Below are 22,672 nucleotides of genomic sequence, written 5' to 3' on the forward strand. Positions count from 1 at the left end.
AGAGCAAAACCCTGTAGATATGCTGGTATTAGTTGGAACAGTGCACCGCTCGGGCACCTTGTGCCTTTGCATCGAATACGGAACACTGGGCCGCACTGCTCGTCAGCACTCACGTTTGTCAAGCGCGCCTCGCAAGCATGGATGGGGTGAGGAGAACTTTCTGTGCTAGCCTGTGCGCAGGTATGCAATGCCTTCCTTGTAGCAAAGGCTATTTACGCGTGTGAGGTACTAAACTGCTCGTGAGATAAAGATCAGGCTGTGCATAGCGTATTCGCCACTTTCGTGTGGGGGTGTCAATGGCAACCAGCGCGCAGGAGTAATTTGTTTCTCCCTTCGATATCTGCTGAGATAATGCATTTTTTTGTACACTACCTTATGCGTCGGTTTGCAGCAGGCGCGTTGCTTATAAATGTACCGTGCTTGTAATCGGCCAAGCCATTTTAGCAATGCTGCTTTATTGTTATTTCGAGGCTCTGACTTCCTAATGTTTGAAGATTCAAAAACAGCACGTAGACCAAAACGTGCTCTATTTTCGGAAAAAGACGTAATTCCATTCCCATTCCATTCCTTCAAGCGTTGTCCCCATTTCGTTCCCGGGGTCGCGAAAATGTGGAATGATTCCGGAGTCATTCCAATTCTGGTGGGACAACTCCGCAACACTGGCGGCAAGCATTACACTACACACTCTTTGTGCTATTAGCACTGTGTGATGACTGGTTGTTATTTTACTCTTCTGCCACGTTATAATATAAGTTAACACGATTCACTGCCCGACATGACACCTGTATAGAGTATTTTTCCGAAGGAGTTACAAGCACCAGCGTGGCACTGTGGTGGAAGACCTGACCACCACGCAGAGGGCGCGGGTTAAACTCCCATCCGATCCTAGAAATTTGTTTCTCATTTAATTTTTTCTTATATCACGCGATACTGGTCACGGACACTGGCGGCGGCGGACAACTATGCCGCCAAAATCAGCTGTTGTGGTCTCATAACAGCTTTAATTTTAACAGACTTCAGCGCCGACAACGCCCTCTTCACTTTGGCCTGCGTGACAGGCGCGCAAAAGCCCATTTGCGTTAATATATCTCTGGTTGCCATTGTTTTCGTTTTTCTCACGATTTGAACGTATATTTGCTTTGGAATTCCTGCCTGAGGTACGCGCTAATACTGTATTCAGAGATATGCTCACATTGCATGTGGTTTGTTGTTCCGGATTGCGAAGTTTTCCCGTGAACCGAAAAACGATTGAAAAAATTTCGGTTTCGCTCCGGAACGAAATAATCGATAAAGTTTCGGTTACGTTTTCGTTCCGGTCAAAAATATCGTTTTTTTTTTTTCGTTTTTCGTTTTCGGTTTTCGTTCCGTTCCGACACTCTGCCCAGAACAACACATTCCTTCAATTTCTCTCTTGGAATGTAATACTGAGTGCCTTCGAACTATGCCATGCGAATTTGACGCATTTGCAGACAGTGCATCATAATTCGTGACTGAAGGGGATACATGTAAAAGTTCCAAAGAAAAATAATTCCGAAAAAAGCTTCCGAAGCGCGGAATTGAACCAGCGACTTCTCGATCCGCAGCGCGTGGCTCTAACCCACGGGGCAAGAATTCTTGAGGAGGCGGAACTGCGCTCGCTCGGGCGTCGTAATAAAGTCACGGAATCGGGCACAGTGCTTACGCGCCCTCTGTCGTGAGAGTCCGCTAGCGGAGAAGGAAAAATGCGCGCGTCCCTCTAACCGCGCTCTCAAACGAAGCTCGTCTGTTCAAGGCCATTCGTCGCCGATTCGCCGTTCGCGCTTTACGCCCGAATGGATGTGTTTTTGTGCGTCCTCGCCGGCTCCATATTTTAACGCGACAGCGTTAAAGAGCTCGTTTCGCAGAAATACCGATGTCGGCGTCGGTGAGGCTAGCAATTGAGAAGGTTATGCGCACGGAGCCCGATTACGCTATCGCGTTCTGCTCTTAAAGGCGAAGCTCAAGCGCCCTCCAAGTTTTTTCGGTAAGTTAACGAGAAAAATGGCGTCACATACAGGAAAATTACCAGCGTGATATATTTTGTACAACGCGAAATCTATAATTTTTGATAACGTGAACTCAATGAGTTAGGTATAATTTAAACTCGACTTGCTGCGCAACCAGCAGGAATGAAGGAGGGAGACAGGAAAGAGCGCGGAGGTATAATTTATTTCAACGAATGATGGGACTTACCCTGTATGCCATCAATTCAGATTTAGGTTGTTGTGACGGCCGCATTTAGATGGAGGCGAAATACTAAACGTCCGTGTGCTTGCATTTAGGTGTATGTTACAAAATCCCGGGTGGTAGAAATTTCACGTTGTCTTTTTTTTAGAAACAGCAGACAAGTGGCTGGGAGAGCGCGCGGAAAGATTGAAGGCACGGCGTCTCGTAACAACACTGGCCGTTTCGGTTTGTCGAGGAGAACTTCGCCACCAAGCTCGCCATATAAGCGCCGCCTGTCTATGTCACTGTCCGAGAAGTGCTTCTCGCAAATGTAGTCACGAGGCGTCAACGTCGGTCTTTTCTTGGTATGGCGCGAGCCCACGCCTCCAACCTCACTGGGTCACTAGGAACTTTGAGTTTGAAGGTAATTGCCTTCTCCTTGCAGGACGCGTACCCACTGCTGCAGTTCGGCACGACATATTTCTGCCCCATCCTGAAGAAGCACTCGTCGAAATCTGCAAAGCACTCTCCTTTGTCGCGGCGTGAAAAGCGCGCGCAAACATCGAGGAGTCGGCGCCGCCGGCGCAACGCGCGGAAGCCACTGAGAGCACTTAAGAAACCAGCAAATCGCGAAGGAACTTTTTCCTCCCAAGGCCACGCATGCGCGCGCACAACATGCGAGCGAGGAGCAAAGGGCGCGTGCATGTGGCGGCAGACGTCGTCTGCTCAGGGGCCACTACTAGCAGTTAATTTCAAGCGCTGTACGGCTTATAATTCTGGGAGTATCGATTAGTAACTGCAGCTAAAATATCTGTCATATCTACTGACTTATGTTACAGACAGAAATCCTAGAAATTTTACGATGTACGAGGCGCTATCACGATTTTTATGCGTCGCGTCCATAGAAGAGCATGTAAAAGATGGCAACAGGCCGAAAGCGTCATCTGTCGTGCTTCGGCGTAAAGCGCATTCCGCCGTGACGCTGTACAAGACGTGGCCGTCAACGCCGCCAACCCTGCCGCCACCCGTGGCACTGCAAAATAAAAAAACACAACCACAACGTGAAACGACAATGAAGGCGAAGATTATTACAGAGCTCACTTTCTCTCGCTTGTCGATCTCGCGAGCTCCTTCCGCGCGCCATACACCATATTGGCCCAGTGGTTACGCCATAGTTGTGGCGATTTAACGGCGGGCCCCTGCTGATTAAGCAGCGTGGCGATTTCTTGCCACAGCTGCTTCTTTCGAGCAGCAGTCATGCGCGGGGAGACCTCCGTGCAAGATCTCCTGAGGTACGGGTGCTGCTCCAGGAACTGTATCAGCATGTCCCTCTGAACCGTCGAAACGCGCGGTCCTTTCACCGACATTTTTAAAGACGATAGTCTTTCTTGGGGAACTTAAACGCAGAAATTTTGGTCTGTCTTTCTGTCTGTCCTTCTGTCTGTCTTTCTGTTTGTCGGCACGTCCCTCGATTCAGCCACTCGGCCAAAGTTGAACCACTTACCCAAGGGCCAGCCATCGTGAACGGCTGAATAGGTTCATACTTGTGTACATTGTTGATCAAAAAGCAAACATTACGCAAATCTGAGGCGCAACATCACTAGGTAAGTATTAGGCGGTGTGTTCCTTTAACAGAAAATACATAGATACGCAATTTTAAAGACCTTGATGGTATGCGTTTAACGTTGAGACAGTAACGCGTTTATTAAAAGATTGCCACAGCTGAAGCGATCAGCGGTCCAAGCCGAGCAAGCGCGAGCGCCAGCAACAACCGTCTTCGTCGTCTTCTTTCGCAGGCGTTCTTGTCTGCGCCCTACCATGTTACAAATCACTCCCCCGCGGAAAAGGAGCCATCCTGGCCTCCTGGCGACCTAAGGAACAGGTACAACTGGTGGGTCATAATGCGGCTTCAGTCGATCGACGTGAACAGTCTCGCGGCCGCGACGACGGCGGTCCGTAGATGATTGAACAGGCTCAATCATATAGTTAACTGGGGATGCTTGACGTAGGATGCGGTAGGGGCCTTCGTACTTAGGCAGTAGCTTTGTGGAAAGGCCAGGAGAGGAGGAGGGAATGCGAAGCCACACCAAGGTTACAGGCGAATACGACTGAGGAGGCAGGTTTTCGTCGTGACGGTCCTTCTGGCCCTACTCGCCCTACAATGTTACAACCCTGGTTTCTTAAGGTTCGCTGAAAATGCGACTGCGCTGAAACTTGTCTTCCTCCGTGCCCTCTGCACAAGCTCATGTTGTGTTTCGGTTTCGGTTCAGTATTGCATTTGTAGCGAAGCGTTGTTAGTCTGTAATGGGTCGCCCTCTCGAGCGCTTTCTAGTGGGTCGTCCCCTTCGGCTCTCCGCTCCTCGCGCTCAGAGCCCGCGCTCTGTCTTGACTGTCGCCGTTGTGCTTCGTCGACTAGTGCCGTCAATAAACGCCTTTATAATTTGGTGGAGAGTGCTGCGCCGTCCAACAAGCTTCGGTCCGTTCGATGCCCCTGGCGCTTCGATCCCGTACCGTGCCCTCTACCATGCCTCAAGACGCCGCCCAGCAAACGCTTCCCCCTGTACCGACACCATGCTCCGGTTCCCCCCGCATCCGCGACCCTCCTATATTCACCGGCGCGGATGGCACTGACGTGGAGGACTGGCTCGCGATATACGAGCGCGTGAGCGTACCCAACAAATGGGACGAGGCAGGAAAGCTGAGCAACCTGGTTTTCTACCTCGCGGGTGTGGCCAGCCTGTGGTACAACAACCACGCAACCGATTTCCTCACGTGGTCCTGATTTCAAGACCGCCATCATCGACGTGTTTGGCCGACCTGCCGTACGTAAACTGCAAGCCGAACAGCGTTTACGTGAACGAGCTCAGCAGACCGGTGAGTCGTTTACCAGCTACATCGAAGACGTCCTCGACTTGTGCAAGAAGGCCGACGTAACCATGTCTGAGTCTGACAAGATCCGACACGTTATGAAAGGCATCGACGACGATGCCTTCACCATGCTGCTCGCCGAAGAACCCTCGTACCGTGACAGAGGTGATCACGCTCTGCAAAGCTACGAGGAGCTGCGCCGGCAGCGGTTGCTGACCCGTCGACCTCCATCCCGCGACGCCGACCTCGCTGGCTTGTCGGCCATTTCTGATCACTCGGGCTTGCTCGCCGAGGTCAAGTCATTTGTGCGCGAGGAAATTGCCCGCCAGTTTTCTCTACTGACCTTGCCTCAGTCGCAGCATGTTGAACAGCCGTCCACCACACTGCTGCCTCCCTTACGCCGCGCTATTCAACAGGAAATCGCGGAGGTCATGCCGGAATACCACCAGCCACCTCCGGCGCTTGCGCCACTCAGTTACGCGCAAGTTGTGGCCAGGCCACCCCCAGCGATCCCTGTGTCTGCCCCACATCCTTACGCCGAAGTCGTCACCAGACCACAGGCCTTCCAGGCGAGTGTGCCGGCTGCGTACGCCGACGTCATTCCTAGGCCACGACTGCAGCCCACCATGCAGTCCTATCAGCCGCCGCCCCGTCCACCGCGTCTTGGGCCATGGATGGGACCCACCCCGGCGAACCGATGGCGCACTTCCGACAACCGCCCCATCTGCTTTGCGTGCGGTTGCGCCGGTCACGTCGCCCGCTATTGCAATCGCGTGCAGTCGCCTCCAGTCGCTCAACCATGCCAAGCCAGTCGAGCCGCCCGTATTACGATTCACCGCAGCCTATGTCACCGCCGTCTCGCCCAGCGCCCTCTACCCGCCTGTTCACCGTCACCACGACGCCGCTCACTGTCCCGATGCGGCCACATCTGGTCCCACGCGACCAGGAAAACTAGTCGTCGCAGTCCACGAGGCAAGGGCTGCGACGCGATCGAACTGCTGAAAGCCTCAGCGAAGCCCATCGAACGTGATAGACGTGTTTGTAGACGGTGTTCGTGCATCTGCCCTTATCGACACTGGAGCCGCTGTATCCGTTATGGACGCAAAGCTTAGCCGAATACTGCGCAAAGTGACGACGCCACTTTCCGGGCTCTCCCTCCGTACAGCCAGCGCCCAACGTATTCACCCTACAGCGGTGTGCACAGCCCGCGTCATGATTAAGGACGCTATGTACGCCAGTCGAACTGATCATAATTCCTGCCTGCTCTCACGACGTCATCCTCGGATGGGATTTTCTCTCCCGCCACGACGCCGTCATTCATTGCGCACCAGCCGAAATAGAGCTGTCACCATTCTGTAATTCGACGCCGGAAGACAGTCCATCGGCTGCGAGCAAGGTACTCGTTAAAGACGACATCAAATTGCCTGCAAACTCGTCCACGGCGGTGTCCGTCTACTGCGCCAGTCTATCCGACACCGTTGCACTCCTCTCGCCATATGACCGTATTTGCACGAGGAAAGGCTTGCTGGTGCCTTTCGCGACCGTTCAAATCACTCAGGGAAGCACCTCTATTTTTGTAATCAACCCCTCCCCGTACAGTGTTACGTTGGTGCGAGGGGAATGTCTCGGCAGCGTGGAACCCCTCGAAGACGCACAAGTTATGGACGAACCTGATGACACGCACGGCCGCAGTTCCAGTACGCTCAGTGCTGTTTCGATGTCTGGTTCATCACCCGCTGACGTGTTTGGTTCCACCATAGCTGACAAGCCTTACGCAGGTCCAGCGTTCCCAGCTTCTGGACCTGTTGGAAGAATTTCGCTCTTCTTTCGATGTCGCTCAAACGCCTCTCGGTCGCACGTCGGCCGTTACGCACGGCATCGATACTGGCGCCCACCTGCCACTGCGGCAACGTCCATATCGCGTATCTCCCACAGAACGCCGTGTAATCACCGAGCAAGTCGACGACATGCTTCGACGCGATGTTATTCGACCCTCCAACAGCCCCTGGGCGTCTCCTGTCGTTCTTGTTGCGAAGAAGGACGGTTCTGTGCGTTTCTGTGTCGACTACAGACGACTCAACAAGATCACTCGTAAGGACGTGTATCCACTGCCGCGAATAGACGATGCGATTGACAGCCTGCAAGGCGCCGAATTCTTTTCATCTCTCGATTTGCGCTCAGGCTACTGGCAAGTACCTATGGCTGACGACGCTCGACCGAAGACCGCCTTTGTCACGCCCGACGGCCTGTACGAATTCAACGTCATGCCGTTTGGGCTGTGTAATGCGCCCGCCACCTTTGAGCGCATGATGGATACCGTTCTGCGCAACCTGAAATGGCACACGTGCTTGTGCTACCTCGACGACGGTCGTCGTTTTTGCTCCGGACTTTTCCACCCATCTTCAACGCCTACGGCATATTTTGACGCGTTTGAGCGACGCCGGTCTGCAACTGAACCTAAAGAAGTGCCGATTTGCAGCACGGCAGCTGACAATCCTCGGCTACGTCGTGTCCAAGGACGGAATTCTCCCCGATCCAGGCAAACTTCGCGCCGTGACCGAGTTCCCGAAACCTACGTCCGTCAGAGAACTGCGCAGTTTCGTAGGACTGTGTTCCTACTTTCGGCGCTTCATTCGAAATTTCGCGACTATCATATCGCCTCTGACGAAGCTCCTCGGAAGTAACGGGCCCCTCCATTCATGGTCGTCCGAGTGCGACGACGCTTTCGAAAAGCTCCGCCGTTTGTTGACGTCGCCTCCCATACTACGCCACTACGACCCTACGGCTCCTACAGAGGTACACACAGACGCTAGTGGTGTTGGCCTTGGCGCTGTCCTTGCGCAGCGCAAACCAGGGTTCCCTGAATATGTCGTGGCGTATGCAAGCCGTACGCTTACTAAAGCCGAGGCGAATTACACCGTCACCGAAAAGGAATGCCTGGCGATCATCTGGGCCCTTACGAAATTCCGACCTTATTTGTATGGTCGCCCATTTGATGTGATCACCGACCATCATGCACTATGCTGGTTGTCATCACTGAAGGATCCCTCAGGTCGCCTCGCCCGCTGGGCACTTCGCTTACAGGACTACGATATCCGCGTGCTGTACCGCAATGGACGCCAGCATGCTGACGCCGACGCACTCTCGCGCTCCCCCTTGCCTGACGACATTACCCATAGCTCAGTGTCTCACAATGCCGTTTCTTCTATCGACATTCACACCATCGCTACTGAACAGCGCAAGGATCACTGGATCGCCTCATTGATAGACTTGCTGACTGATCCATCGGCAACACCATCCACTCGCGCGTTGCGTCGTCAAGCCCACCATTTCGCCGTTCGCGACGACCTCCTCCACCGACGCAATTACGGCGACGGCCGCCAGTGGCTACTCGTAATACCCCGCAGTCTGCGTTCTGACATATGCGAATCGTTCCACTCTGATCCGCAGTGCGCACACTCTGGGGTATCGAAAACCTACCACCGCATTCGCCAACGGTACTTTTGGCGAGGGATGTACCGCTACGTGCAGAAGTTCGTTCGCTCCTGCATCGATTGTCAGCGCCGCAAAACATCAATGCACCTGTCGCCGGCAGTTCTGCAACCTCTGCCTTGCCCTGACCGTCCGTTCGGGCGCGTTGGCATAGACTTGTATGGACCACTTCCTCTAACGTCGGCTGGTAACCGCTGGGCCATCGTCGCTGTTGACCACCTTACGCGATACGCCGAAACTGCCGCCCTCCCAGCGGCTACAGCGCGCGATGTTGCTTCCTTCCTGCTGCACCGATTCATGCGGCGCCACGGTCCACCCCAGGAGCTGCTCAGCGATCGAGGTCGTGTCTTCTTGTCGGAAGTCGTCGAAGCCATCCTGAAAGAGTGCAACGTTGTTCACCGGAAAACTACTGCTTACCACCCGCAGACGAATGGCCTCACCGAACGCTTTAACCGCACGCTCGGGGACATGCTCTCGATGTACGTCGCCGCCGATCACACCAATTGGGATGCCATTCTGCCTTTCGTCACGTACGCCTATAATACCGCCCCTCAGAGCACTACTGGTTTCTCCCCCTTTTTCTTATTGTACGGCAGACACCCGTCGCACAGAATCGACACAATCCTTCCATACAAGCCAAATCCGTCTGACTGTGCGCCTATTTCTGCCACAGCCAGACTTGCTGAGGAGTGTCGGGAGCTTGCCAAGACGTTTACCACGCACTGACCAAGAGCGGCAAAAGAGCATTCGCGGTGACACCACCACTTCTGCGCCCACGTTCCGCCCTGGAGCACTCGTATGGCTCTCAGTCCCTACCACTGCACCTGGCCTCTCTTCCAAACTGCTGCCCAAGTACGACGGCCCCTACCGTGTCGTCGAACGCACATCCCCGGTCAACTACCTGATCGAGCCCATTGAACCATCTTCGGACATGCGCCGTCGAGGGCGCGACATTGTCAACGTGGAGCGCCTGAAGCCCTATCATGACCCGCTCATAGTGACAAGCAGTTAGGTCGCCAGGCGGCTCCCTTTTTCGTACCCGGGGTATTGTAGCGAAGCGTTGGAAGTCTATGTAATGGGTCGCCCTCTCGGGCGCTCTCTAGTGGGTCGTCCCCTTCGGCTCTTAGACAGCACGCTCCTCGCGCTCAGAGTCCGCGCTCTGTCTTGACTGTCGCCGTTGTGCTTCGTCGACTAGTGCCGTCAATAAACGCCTTTATAGTAGTAATTACGACGTAAATGTGGAGAAAGTAAAGTGGACGAGCAGAAAACTTGCCGCCTGCAGGGACCGAACCTACGACCTTTGAATAACGCGCCCGATGTTCTACTACTGAAGTACAGCAGCGGTCACATTCCCGTCGACCTTATGGGGTAGGCCTATATATAACATAGGAATGACATACATTCTCTGGCTTTCTTGTCTGGTAGTTCTAATTAAAGTATATTTTCACAACATTGGCTCAACTAAATTTTCGGAAACACGGTGTGTTAGATATCCCGCTCCCTCAGAGGACAATGCACTTTATTTTTGCCGATTAGACACCCCGTAGGCCCTGGTAGACGCCGTCAAATTCTATGAAGTCATTGTGATTATGGTTGATGTTGGAATTTCAAACTGGAGTCACCGCCCATTTTTGCTCGTTTCCTCGCTTAGCAAGCGTGTACTTGCGGCACGCGTGGCGATTTTCGCGTTGGGAAAGAGTAATTAGTTATGCGAGCAAAATCGTTCATCTCTGTAGCGTCCCTTTAAGGTCGTGATGCATCGAGAAAACTCACATCCTGTTCATTCACCCCAAAGTGGTTTCATCAACAGGCAATCACTTTGAAAAGCGGCTTCCAAACGCAAAACTATAAAATGAGAGAGAGTGATAAAGAGAGAAAGAGAGTCGGATGACCTGAGAGATTTAAACCGGAGGAACATTCCTCTGGCAACACGTCGCACGTCAGCACCTCGTGGCTCGCTGTAAGCATCGTACGCGAAGCGATAGAGAGAACGTGCAGTCGCGAATGGCATGAGGACCAGCGCCGGAGGCAAGCTTTCGCAAGAAGAAAGCGACGCTGATGAGCCGGCGCCACCTGGCCAAACAACTTTCCGAAATTGCGCCCGGAAGCTAGATAGCTCATGCGCAACGGAGCGCGTGACCCCTAATCGGTCACTTCCAGGTGCACACGCACCCTCCTCGGCTCCCAGACCAGTGACGGGTGCAACCTCCGACTTCCATTACAAGCCCACTCGCGCAGTCCTCTATAAAAAAACAGTTCGTCCCAACGCGCTATGACTTTGCCCCCGTGGGACGAAACGCGCGTGACAGCGCTCCTTAACGCGAGTATAAAAGAGGCCTCCCTTTTTTTCGCACGGTTGTCCCTTGACGGCCGAAGCAGAAAAGTTACCGTGCCGGAAAAAGGACCTGTCCTGGTCCGCACAGGCCGGACATACAAGGCGAGCAGCAGTTCACTGAAACAGCGGGAGCTTTATGAATAGCTAATTGCTCCTTGAACGTGTCCAGACGTTTGCGTATGCTTGAACGGCGTTCAAATAGCTGTAGTTGGACAAGTTGGTGCCCATTTTACTGAAAGTGGTCGAAGAAAGTCAGAATGGACGACAGGAGACTTCCTGAAAGGTTGTACCAAGTTGCCCAAATAGATTTATTACTGCAGTGTATCGCTTGCAGATATGTGCAGTGTATTGCTTGCAGCGCCTGTGTCGTCGTTTCCGTGGAACGAAACGACGACACAACAACCGCCGCCATCCCCGAGGCGTTCGCGGCTGTTGTATCATGAATGCGCAGTGGACGATAGGCTCCCTACTCACACCTTTCGCGCTCCTCGCTTTCGGTCCTTCTACACTTTTCTCGTTTGGAATCCTCCTCCTCCAGCTCTCTTTCTCCTTACCTTTTCTACGAGCGCCCGCCATCTCTCGGCTACTTAGAAAGACGCTCAAGCCTGGTTTCCGGCGATGCTCATAGGCGGCGCCGTATGTCATGCTAAAAAAAAAAAAGAACCTTCCCTGAGTAACTACCGAGAGGGCAAAAACGAAACACGGACGGGGGGGCATTTTATGATAATTCAAGGGGAAGCGCTTTACTGTTTAAAGCAAGGTCGGGTTGCCTTAGAACGCGTAGTTATAAATAGAGATTCAGTAAAGGGGAACAATGCATATGCCGTTTGGAAGCTAAGGTAACGACAGAGCACGTTCTGATTGACTCAGATGTACAGGGGTGGTCAAAAGTTCCCAGGCCGCAACGCCCGGCCGCGGAGCAGCGGCTCGCTACTATCGGGGCGCTGCCATCGCAATCACGCATTGGCGCACGCTGGCGTCCAGCGTGTGCATGGAAGGGGAGGGGGTGGTGTATCCCTCTCTCTCTCTTTACTACTGTGCAGCGCTGCTTATTCCACTAAGATGTTCCAACTAGCCCCAACACAAGCTCTTCTGAATACCTTTCGGGCTCGACCAAGCTCCTATGCAGCGAAATGGCCTGCGAATACGGCTGATAGAACCACCGCAGTGCCAATGGAAAGTTAAACGCACGATATTGTTTTCCAGGAAGCCGAAAACCACGGTAATGTATATGGTGCCTAGCTAAATGTGGCCGCAATCATGATGCGTCAGTTTTCCGGAAGACTGCCGCCTCGCTACACGCTGCACAGTAGTAAAACATCGACGAGCGGACAGTGAGGGAACAGGACGCACCAAGTTTATACGTCGCTTTCTTATCAAACAGAGCAAGAAATGGAGAGGGGTGCCCCTCCCCCTTCACGCACACGCTCGACGCCAGCGTGCGCCAAGGCGTGATTGCGATGAAAGCGCCCCGATAGCAGCGAGCTGCTGCTCCTCAGCCGGGCGTTGCGGCCTGTACGGGCGTTGCGGCCTGTACCCATAGAGTTTCCTAAAATGACCTAGAGGGAACTCTGGCGCTGCGATCGTTCAGCCACCATGGGAATGATGGGTAGTACACGGATTTGCCTAGTCTTCGTGCTTGTGGGCTTCGAACGCACTTGTGGCTTTGTTTATTGCTATGTTTTGGTTTTCTTTCGGATAAAAGAATGGATCGTTGCGAACTTCGTGACCAGATTTGAATCGATGAGCCTAAAGAAGTTAAAGTGGTGAAGTGAAAGTGCTGATTTTTGCTGAACTTCGTTTTGCGACAAAACGGATGCAGGCGACGCGGAGCCAAACTTAGCCAAAAGAACGAAGTTTAGACAAATCCGTGTACTACCCATGATTCCCATGCTGGCTGAAGCGCGATGCATTGCAGCTCCCATAGACACTAGCGCCAGAGTTCCCTCTAGTAAGTATTGTAGGAAACTCTATGGCCTGTACCACCCCTGCACGTTTAGGCACAGGCCTACATGAAGCCTTGGGTTTAAGGGACAACAATGGAAAGCTGAACGCGCCCGCGAGCGAAATAAATAAGAGACGGTTAGAGTATTGGTGGCAGAAAACTACCGACAAAGGATAACAATAAATACTGGGAAAATTAAGAACATTCTGCCGTAAAGGGGCAGAGAACTGGGCTGTGAATTTATGCATTTTTACTATGTTTTATTGCACTAAAAGACAGTGAAAAAGTTTCTTTTTTTGGTCGAGCCTGTTGGCACACTGTCACCGCCCCATTATAAAGGGGACGCTCATAGCATCAATCCATTCATCCAATTCATGTCAGAGCCCTTCGATATATACCTAGAACTTCTCCTTGTTAATACCTTTGAAAGGACTCAGAACAACCCAAGAGGTTCGATTCCTTCCAAATGTTTGTGTGCAAAACTACCTGGCCTTTCAATCCGCGTGTCTTTCCGTCCTGTATATCTCATAATACAGCTCTTAATATGCTTGAAAGAGCCGACTTTGCTCCTTGCCTATAACTTCGTATATGACAGGCTGCATACTTTAAAGTAGAGGTACCAGCCAACATCCGTACAAATTAAGTTGTTTAGGAGACTTTACATTCATTGCACGGCTGTAAATGGAACCATCTTCCTCCTTTTGATCTCTTGTATCTATAACGTTAAAACATTCCAAATCTGCTGTTCACCATTTTTTCCTTAAAATTTGATGCAACAAGTTTAAAACTCATCTATGTAAACATACGCACAGGTTAGTGTTCTCTACTATGCAAAACTGAAGCACGTATATCTGGTGGTCCAGTCTAGTAGTTATACAATATCAGTCACGGTGTGCGTGTCTGTAACTGCTGATTGCGCGGGATCGTCTCCACGTCCAACTTGGCCGATATTCCCTACAAAAGCTATCATTTTAACCACAACTTCAGTAGGCTTCAGTATACTCCTCGGGGATTTGGCCGCATCGTGCGGGAACTTGTGGCTGAAGAGCAGAAACTACAGCAGTACTTTCACGTGTCTTTGGAGACAGGCTGTATAGTTCAAAAAGTGTATACAGACATGCACATAGCTTTTTTTGTTAATACATCAAGTGGTACAATAGAACCATTGTATCAAGCATTGAATATGCCGCTTTTAGTTCGTGAAATCTCGGTTTTGTACCGCGGTGCCAAACACCATGCTGCCCCTAAAGTTTCCCAGAAAACTAAAAAGGCAGTTCGCCTAATCAATAAACGCTTCAGCCCTTGACACATTTCGGGCAGTCCGTTATTGCAAAATAAAAACAAAACATACTTCAACGACGCGCTATATCTGATGCTTTTATTTAACTGCTCGTGTTTTATCTTTTTTTTTTCGCAGGTTACATGAAGCAAGGCCCTCGCAACGGGGGCTAGGGCGTACTCAAGACGCCGTCTCTGCGGCCCTGAAGACAAACATGTGCACAGAAAACAAACTGCGGGAGACTTTCACTTGCTATGAATGTTGGATCATACGTTTCATTGGCGCCAATGCGAGGACTGACCACTTTAAACAAAATTTTCACCAGGTTTCTTTGGGGAAATCGCGTAATTTAAGGCTTATACGTAAATTATGTACTACTAAACCCGTGCTCGGAATACTCACACAATTAAAACGCTATTGCTCAGCAATAGACGTGGTTTGATAACGCGTGCGGTCGTCCTTGTTCTACGTGTGGAAATATTTAAACACTGTGAGTTTACCCATGCTCTAATTTACTCTCAGGGCTTAATTTCTATGCAGGAATATGTTTGCTTCTCAGCAGTGTGTGTGTGTGTGTGTGACCATGCGTGTGTGCGTATGTGTGGCCTGCTTGCAATGGTATAGTTTGCTTGAAATTCTTATAGCTAAGGATATATAGAATGTTTTCATTTGAGGGGCAGCTTCACATAAAACGCAGTAAATGATTGTGCCGGTGCTTGCTGCGCGCATATTCTTTTTTAATTTGTTCTCTTAAACAGGGTAAGTGCACCTGTACAAAAAAAAAGAGAGAGAGAGAGTCGGTTTTTAGAAAACTACCGTTTATAGCACTCCATTTGTAATATATCCTCCCTTTGGTCGCCCTATAACGTTACCACTTTCTGCTGAAACTTCGCAAAAACAAGCTTACAGTCATGGTTTGTAATCTCGTTTTATTTGTCTACGCATTTGAGAACTTTCTACATAAGCATGGTAAATTAAGAAAATAAAAAGCTGCTGAAACGAAACTTCACTGCAGAACACTGCTTCAACCGACATGGCACTATTGAAATAGTCAGCTGCCGGAACCGCACCTGGCAAATGTCACTTTCGTGAGCTGTGGAGAAGGAACGCCTGTTATTTGCTTTTGACACGATTTGTTTTGCTCTTTATTTACATATTATTGCTTAACATGTACACGCATGGTTATATCGCTACGCTAAGTGGCGATATAACCATGCGAATAACCAGTAGCGAGTAACAATACAGCGTAGCGATATCGCTACGCTAAGAAAACAAAGGTACTATCCCCTTGATGTCACGTGTCAGGGGCACATTGAAGAATGTACCTGGTAAGCACTCAGAGTAAGAACAACCTAATCTTCACGAAGATTTCGTTGACTCATATCAGTGTGACAAGTGCCAATGCAAACCCGCAAGTCAAGGTGAACGTCATTACTTCTCCATGCAGTTTTTCGAGCGTGCATGAAGACCGTTTTGATGTCTTTATTCGCCTCGTTTTGACGAAATCTTTTTTAGCACAATTGAAACTTTAACTTCTTTCCACACAGGCATTATTGTCTATGTTGTGTGTCTTCTTGTCGTGTCCCTGTTCATCCAGCGCTATTTTCGTCGACGAAATCTTTCTCAGTTTCGAATAATAATGATGTTTGTCTGCTTATAACCTGCGTGTTATGTTTTCGCACGCATAACAATGCACATATATAAAGTACAAAAAGCTTTTTCACCTTGAAGCTGCCATAGTAGACGACACTCAGCCATTGATAAAGACAATGAAGAAATGCTATTTGTTTTGCGTAAAGAAAAATATCCAAGCAATTGCAACAGTGACAGGATCAGCGGGCGAAGTCTGCTAATTTCCTAAGTGCAACGCACGCAGAATAAGCGTGACATGTGAAAACCGACAGCTAGCGCCATGTGAGAATAGTAGCACTAGGGCTTCTTTCCGAGTACGTAGACCTGTTTGCCTCGCCGGCAGTCGCAGTAGGGGCAGGCCCCGGATCTCAACACGCGCCGGCAACGTAGGCCACAGTAAATGGATGGGCAGGCACGTGGACAATGACAACGCCGGCAGCCATCCGCTTCGACGACCATCTGGCAGTCGCTTTCTTGGCTGAATCCCTTACAGGTGGTCACTTCTTTCTCCTCGTCGTAGTCGTCGTGTTCGCCGGGGCTGCATTGCTCTGCATAAGGAGTAGATAGCGTTGGGTTGTTACGGCACACACGTGAGTGTGTATTGTGGGGACACAGTACATTGAATTATCGCCCGAGCGTTGATCGCAAAAACGAGCCAGATTTATCCTTTCCAGTGGCACGCTGTGTGCGTCGAGTTATTTGACTAAGGCGAAAACCTCATATGCCTGATAAGAAGGAAAAGTGATCGCCAGCGTAGTTGTCATCGTCAACACGCATGGTACCAGTAATCATGGTGATGATGATGAGAGCCTAGGATCATCATCATCGAACGTGACGACGATAAAGATGGTAATTTGATGATGATGATGATGATGATGATGACCAGATAGGCACACCGAATGGCCTTCGTCTTCGCGTCGTCTTAGGTGAATACATGAAGGACCCTGTAAATTTTGATATTGAGATGCCCATTACGATGTCGAATGTGGTTAAATGGTAATTACCAAAATTTAAGAAAACAAACGCAGGCAGTTTGCAGTAAGTCGCGCAAAGCTTTGCACAGCGAAGCACGGACCCGTCGCCGCTCGTACTCCCCGTCGACCGACACGCCTAACTTCGAGATTCGCGGCTTCCTCCTCATGAATACGCACTTCCTTAGAACGCCCCATGACTCTCTGGACATGATCGGGCGCGGCCAGGCTATTCACTATAGAGCGGAGGACATGCACTATACAAATTGCACGCGACGTCTCCGTCGGTGGTCGTGGCTTAGCTACTGCGCATTAGCGGCTTCGCCAGGTGGCGCGGTATCTGGTCGATAGACGACGCGACGCTTGCTTGCTCTTTCTTTCTGTCTTTTTTTATTTCTCTCTCTTTCGTTATTCTTCCCTCTCTTTTCTGCTTTCCGCATTTCTTTCTATTTCTAAACGAAGAATGAAAACAGCGCTAAACACGGCACGAGAAGAGGACACATACACGGCGCTGAAAGTATGTGTATGTGTCCTCAGCGCCGTGTATGTGTCCTCTTCTCTTCCCGTGTTTAGCACTGTTTTCATTGTTCGTTTACAAAGCAGCTCCAACCAGCCCAATCAAGCACATTCTTAAAGTTTCTATTTCTCAATCTGTTTGTGCTGCGATTGGCTCTCTCCCCTCCTCCTTTCCCTCCTCCTCACGCTCACTTCCCTTTCCTACCCCCTTGCTGCACTATACTAAAGCTATGTTATGCTCTGCGGTTAGGACGCTCACCTCGGGGTCGAGGGTACGCGGTTTCGAATGCCGCCTCGTGAAGAACTTCTTTTCGGCAAGAATGTTTCTCTTGCTCTTACTTTATATCTTTCTTCCTGTCTCTCTGTTTATTTGTGTATTTTTTTTCTTTCTCTCTTTGGTTCTCTCACCCATCAGGGTTATTACTGGCCACGCCGTAGCGGTCAATAGTGCGATTTGCCCATATTCTATGGCACATACCCGTTCATAATGGTGATAGTGTTCGGGCACGACCACACATTTTGCGCTGAGCTAGAACAGCTTCGCTCTTAAAAAGATCAGCGAGGCGGAAGCTAGAAAAGACAAACACGGCGCTGTCTAACAACCATGTTTTATGGCGCTTTGACGTCTATATCCACTAGAGAGCAATAAGAAGAAACACGCAGGAAGTGAGTTGTCGTCGTAAACAGATTTTCGCCACATGTTGGAAAGGTAAAGGATTTCATTTGGCCAGAGTGGTAGTGAAGCCATACTGGCGTGAATGCGTGGGACAATGGTATCGCAAAGTATTTTTACCTTCTCGCGTATAAAAAATGTTGCGATAATTTCGCCTCCGCGCAACAAAATGTTTGCAAAAAAACACGTACTGTCAGGTGAAGGTGACAGATGTCGCACAGGAATGGCGCTTTGTGGTGGCATGCGCTTTGAGGAGTGGCTATGTACAGAACTGTCCACTGTTAAAAAGAACACCTGATCAACATATAAAGAAATCTAACTTGAACGTACTCATAAGATAAGTAAAGTTCTTGCATGCAACGCGGTTCGAGTTGCAAGCATAAAACGTCAATAATGGATGGTTCTATTCTTACTGATCTCCGACAGGCTCTCATATATATAGGATACAACGTTTTTAAAGCAATTCAACTTCGTATTAGTCAGTTTTCTGCGTATATGCATTCACGTTAACAGAACCATCGGTCGTTAGATTTGGAAATAGTAAAGGCGATCAGCTGATGAAATTTTTGGTTGAAGTAAAAAAAAAAAAAACATGCATCACTTACTTGGTGGAGCAGCCAGCGTGCACTTGACGACAAGAAGCAACAACACAAAATAGGTTGCGAACCTCGCTGCCATGTTCGAAGTTACACGTGCTGTCGGTAGGAGAGAAAATCAAAAGTACAACGTGAATACTGTGATATTCCACAAGTACCATGTGCTGGCGCTATTAAACAAACATGCATAAAAGTTGCCTGCCTCCCCCCTCCTCCCCCACCCCTCGCTGAAAAAAATAAGAAGCCTCAAGGCATTCACAAGCACTGAAATGGTATTTTCAGTGTACTGAATAGCCCGAACAGGACCTTAATAGGAACGAGCGAATGTAAAGTTTTAATGCCTAAGTTTGTAGCTTGCCCTACACTTGTTATGTTAGTGACATTGTATTAGCTACGAGAGCTTCAACACACTTGATTGTAAAGAAATCTTTAAATGACAGTGTTTTATATTGTGCAGAAACTACATAGGCGCCAGTAGAGTACCGCTTCTTGGGCGTTAGTGCAGCAGGTTTGCAACAAAAAATGTATCAGCGTGGGTGGGACGCTTGCACGCTGCGGCATTTATAGTCGGTTACAGCCTGAGAATAAACACAAGCTCCGCCCACAGGAGCGCGGTGCGCTTGTCAATCACCTATGTAAGAGTGTCGTGCAAGGTGGTTTGCTTTCGAGCCGTAGGTACATTTCTGTCCTAATGCAAATGCAAACCATATGAAAAACTGAAGGTTCATCGCTACTACCTAAAATATAGCTTTCTGTATGGGAACACCATCTACCTGAAGTGGTCGAAAAGCTCTTGGTGCCACACAAACGAGCAAATGTGATTGGATTGAACGTCTATGCAAATTTTCTCTGAGTGGGATTGTTATGGCGGTGGGTGGAGCTTGTATTTATCCTTAGGATGTAACCGACTATAGTGCCCTCTACCATGTTAAGAATGAATGCTCGACGTTGCCTGTAGACCGATGATATGAATAGGCCTTGGCCTACGGATGTCGGTCGGATACAACGAACCTCCCGTTAAGATTTGACGAGATAGCTTGCCTATTGAAGAAGCGGGCCGAATTGGCGATGAAGATAAGACATAAATAATGCATTTCCATTACTGAAGATCTGTCGGTGTTCTTACTGCTGACAGACAATGAAGAGAGCGACAGGGTTTTATGTACAGGTGACGGTGTATAGAAAACGAAGGGTGTGGCCACCATTTCTCATTTTTGTTTGCGGTATGCTCATGCCTTCTCTTTGCGTCCAGCAGTCATCGCTCGTTGAAAGCTCGTTTGAGGCCGTTAATGTTGCTTCGGACAAGTGTATAGTCCTACGGTTGTTTTTGAAATCTCGTGCGACCTCTAAGAAAAAAAATTAAAACCTAAGGGGCTAAACATCAGAGAGAGATATATTATCTTGGCACTAATTCTTGGGCTCTACAAATGCCGAGTGAATATATCGCCTTTAATGCAATACTTAAAGAGTTAGCTAATTAATCATTGATAACACTGCCTATGGCCCGATTGAAAATACCCCGATTAGGTAAACTAAACTAAAAACAAATCTAAGCTTTTTGTATTCTATTAAGAACACGTAGTTTGCTTTAAAGATTGACCCAATTTGCCGCGAAGACTGTAATGACATAGCTGACTGGAAACTTTAAGCGCCTAATATGAGATTTTGTTAATAAGTGAGTTCACACTGGAGTTTCAGATAAGAGTTTCTACTTAGAACTCTTAATAATTGTTTTGCACAGGGAGATACGTGTTGAGTGGTGCTAGCGCGAAGATGAGCCTAAAGGCTATTGAAGCTCGCAAACCCTGTCTAATCCTACACCCTTTGCTTTTTTTCCGCTTCATAAACAACCTTACTTGGATTGAACTGCATGTTGTATTGCGAATCATGACAAAAAAAAGGCAACATTTTTTTTGCGGAGCGAGTTTGACAGTGCTAAGGCTAAGCAATCTTGAATACGCTATCTTAAGTCAGCGATAAACAAAACTCTCAGTAAACGGACTACAAAAAAAAAAAAAAAATTCGTCGTGCGCACTTACCATGCGTGGCTGCCGACGCCTCTTCTAAAGAATAACCCTTGCAGCTGATTATGAGGGTTTGATTCCAGTTGGTCACACGGCTTTTACTCGCCACTTGGCAAAGTGTCCACGGCAAGTCCAGCTGCAAGTGATTGACTATCGTGCCTCCAAGGACAACAGCACGACTGGCCTGATTTAGAATCCTGACGAAGCAGAAGACGTTGTAGAGAGGATGGCTAACCGTCGTCCCCTTCACCTGATGCGACGCACCTTCAACGCATTCGCCTACTACGACGAAGCCTCGGAGGCCACGGACGGTAGTTTCGAACGCTAGTTGGCAGCACTCTACCAAATACTGCCGCAGCTTGCGCGGACAGCTTGCCAGAAGCAATGGCATAAAACGGCTATTTGACGAAACGTTCCCTGAATTCTGAGCAGTCTCCATCTGAAAGCCCGAAGGGAAGCGCTCGTCTGTTTTCCGACCGGAGGCGATTTCGCCACTTTCGCGGATGCCCCTTTATGGCAGAGTTCCGTACAGCGTAGCGAACGCCGCGTGAGCAGCTGCGCAATATGAGTACCGCAGTAAAAATATGCAGGAGGCATAAACCTTGACCACTCCATGTTTTATAGCATATTCATCGTCAACTGAAATTAAAGAAATGTCGAAAAGATCACGTCTGAAACATGACCTAAGTGCACCTTAAACGCATAATTTGCCACGCAGATGCCCGGGGATATCGAATATAAGGATGAGCTTGACTTCGTTGTTGGCATCTCGGTTTCGAACGTCCACACTACTGAATCGAATTATTTGTAAGCTGTACGTAGCTTATGTTTTCCTATTTTACCTGCGAATGCTGCCTGCGGTGCTACGTAGGCACGTTCTTGCTGAGAACGTAACTTGAGGCGGCCAGAGATAATTCGAGTACAATGAAGCTCGCTTGGCAGGGTTGATGTAGTGGTTGCGGTTTTATATATTTTTCTTTCTTGGTGGATGATCAATGGCGTCTGACTCATTGGTCTGTGTGCAACCGAAGAAGTGAACGTGCTAGAGAAGGGCCGTAGCGATGCTGTATTTGCTTTCCTTGCCACTATTCTAGACACAGCCAAGATCCGCTAGTGACTACAACGTTGACTAGCACGTGCAGCGAATGATTGCATATATACGTAAGTGTGCCCACTGATGTCTACGAGAGTGAACACGAGGATAATATGCAACAGTAGTTCAGTTGCTAGAACACCGCAGGATTTATGCCCTCCGTGTCGTTGGGAGTTGTGTCTCGATGACTGTACCACTTGCAAAGGTACTCTTAGGTTCTGGGCAGCCGCAGGTTTGTCGTAAGGCTCGAGGTTCTTCGTAGGGTTCTTGGTCGTCTCGCGTTTAATGTTCGGAGATTATCTTTCTTTTCTTAATGTTTTCTTTATCATGTCACACTTCAGGCAACATGATGTAGAATTCAGACAATAGCTTCTAAAGACATTTTTTTTGTTATTTGCAACAACCGTAAACTGACTCTGCTAGAAATAAAATATTGTCCGCTGTCTGTTTAATGAATGAGTATCAAAAACTATAAACAAGAATCGTCACTTGTTATCGCCACCTGTAGACAATGTCTGGGACGCATCACAATCGCCAAGGGTTGTAGAGAGAAATCTACTCAGGAATCATTTGAGCTCACTTCATAATGCATCAGGTAATAATGAATGATGGAGGGGAACAGATTAGCTTAATTTCTTATTTCTGTTTTCTGCCCCTCGTTCCAATATCAGCATTTTTATTCCCTTCTCACGCAAAAAAGCACTTTCTTCTTTGTCTGGCTCCAACCATACGGCCCCGCTCATGATTCAATGAACTATTCGTAATACTATCGACACGCTTACCCTAAGCAGAACTGCGTCCTAAATTATCGCATTACTCGCTCGGTGAGCAAAGGGGCATCATATGGACTGTGACTAAATAAAAAAAATCATCTGTTCCTTATATCTCTTCTAAAGGATTTATCGGGCGCCTCAGATGCCGTGTTAACTCACCATAATTGGCAAAATGCTTACTACGGCCACTTCCATTTTCAATAATTTTATAAACGAATGTTGCCATTTTTGTGGCGCATTTGGAAGTGATAATGTCTTCTACGAGAACTCGTTCTCTGCCATCGCAGCTTT

The 22,672-nt window shown here is 49.1% G+C and overlaps 2 protein-coding genes across 3 annotated transcripts in view; one reads left to right on the top strand and one right to left on the bottom strand.

The window, feature by feature from the left end:
* Positions 1–14,374, top strand: part of LOC119374562 (uncharacterized) — a 110,825-nt gene extending 96,451 nt beyond the window's left edge. The window contains exon 5 of the mRNA XM_037644718.2: positions 14,242–14,374. Coding sequence (XP_037500646.1) covers positions 14,242–14,276 — 35 coding nt within the window. The 3' untranslated portion in view covers positions 14,277–14,374. The remainder of the gene's footprint in view (positions 1–14,241) is intronic.
* A 370-nt stretch (positions 14,375–14,744) lies between these two features.
* Positions 14,745–20,986, bottom strand: LOC119374561 (uncharacterized). Of its 2 annotated transcripts, XM_037644716.2 has the most exons (4): positions 20,531–20,986; positions 18,501–18,590; positions 18,087–18,173; positions 14,745–16,283 (listed from the first exon to the last, which is right to left on the bottom strand). In XM_037644716.2, the coding sequence occupies exons 1-4, from the start codon at positions 20,952–20,954 to the stop codon at positions 16,033–16,035; spliced, it is 852 nt and encodes a 283-aa protein (XP_037500644.1). In that variant the 5' UTR covers positions 20,955–20,986; the 3' UTR covers positions 14,745–16,032. The 2 variants fall into 2 exon arrangements, with proteins under 2 accessions (XP_037500644.1, XP_037500645.1); XM_037644717.2 differs by lacking the exon at positions 18,087–18,173.
* Positions 20,987–22,672: the final 1,686 nt, after the last annotated feature.

Source organism: Rhipicephalus sanguineus, chromosome 11, assembly GCF_013339695.2.
Source record: "Rhipicephalus sanguineus isolate Rsan-2018 chromosome 11, BIME_Rsan_1.4, whole genome shotgun sequence".
Lineage (NCBI taxonomy): Eukaryota > Metazoa > Arthropoda > Arachnida > Ixodida > Ixodidae > Rhipicephalus > Rhipicephalus sanguineus.

Bases quoted from the DNA above. Each gene is read 5' to 3' on its own strand.
- LOC119374561 (XM_037644716.2), bottom strand. From the start codon at position 20,954: ATGGAGACTGCTCAGAATTCAGGGAACGTTTCGTCAAATAGCCGTTTT. The intron at 18,591-20,530 runs GTAAGTGCGCAC...TCCTACCGACAG, and splicing joins GGCGTCGGCAGCCACGCATG to CACGTGTAACTTCGAACATG. The intron at 18,174-18,500 runs GTAAGTGATGCA...TCTTTTTAACAG, and splicing joins CACGCTGGCTGCTCCACCAA to TGGACAGTTCTGTACATAGC.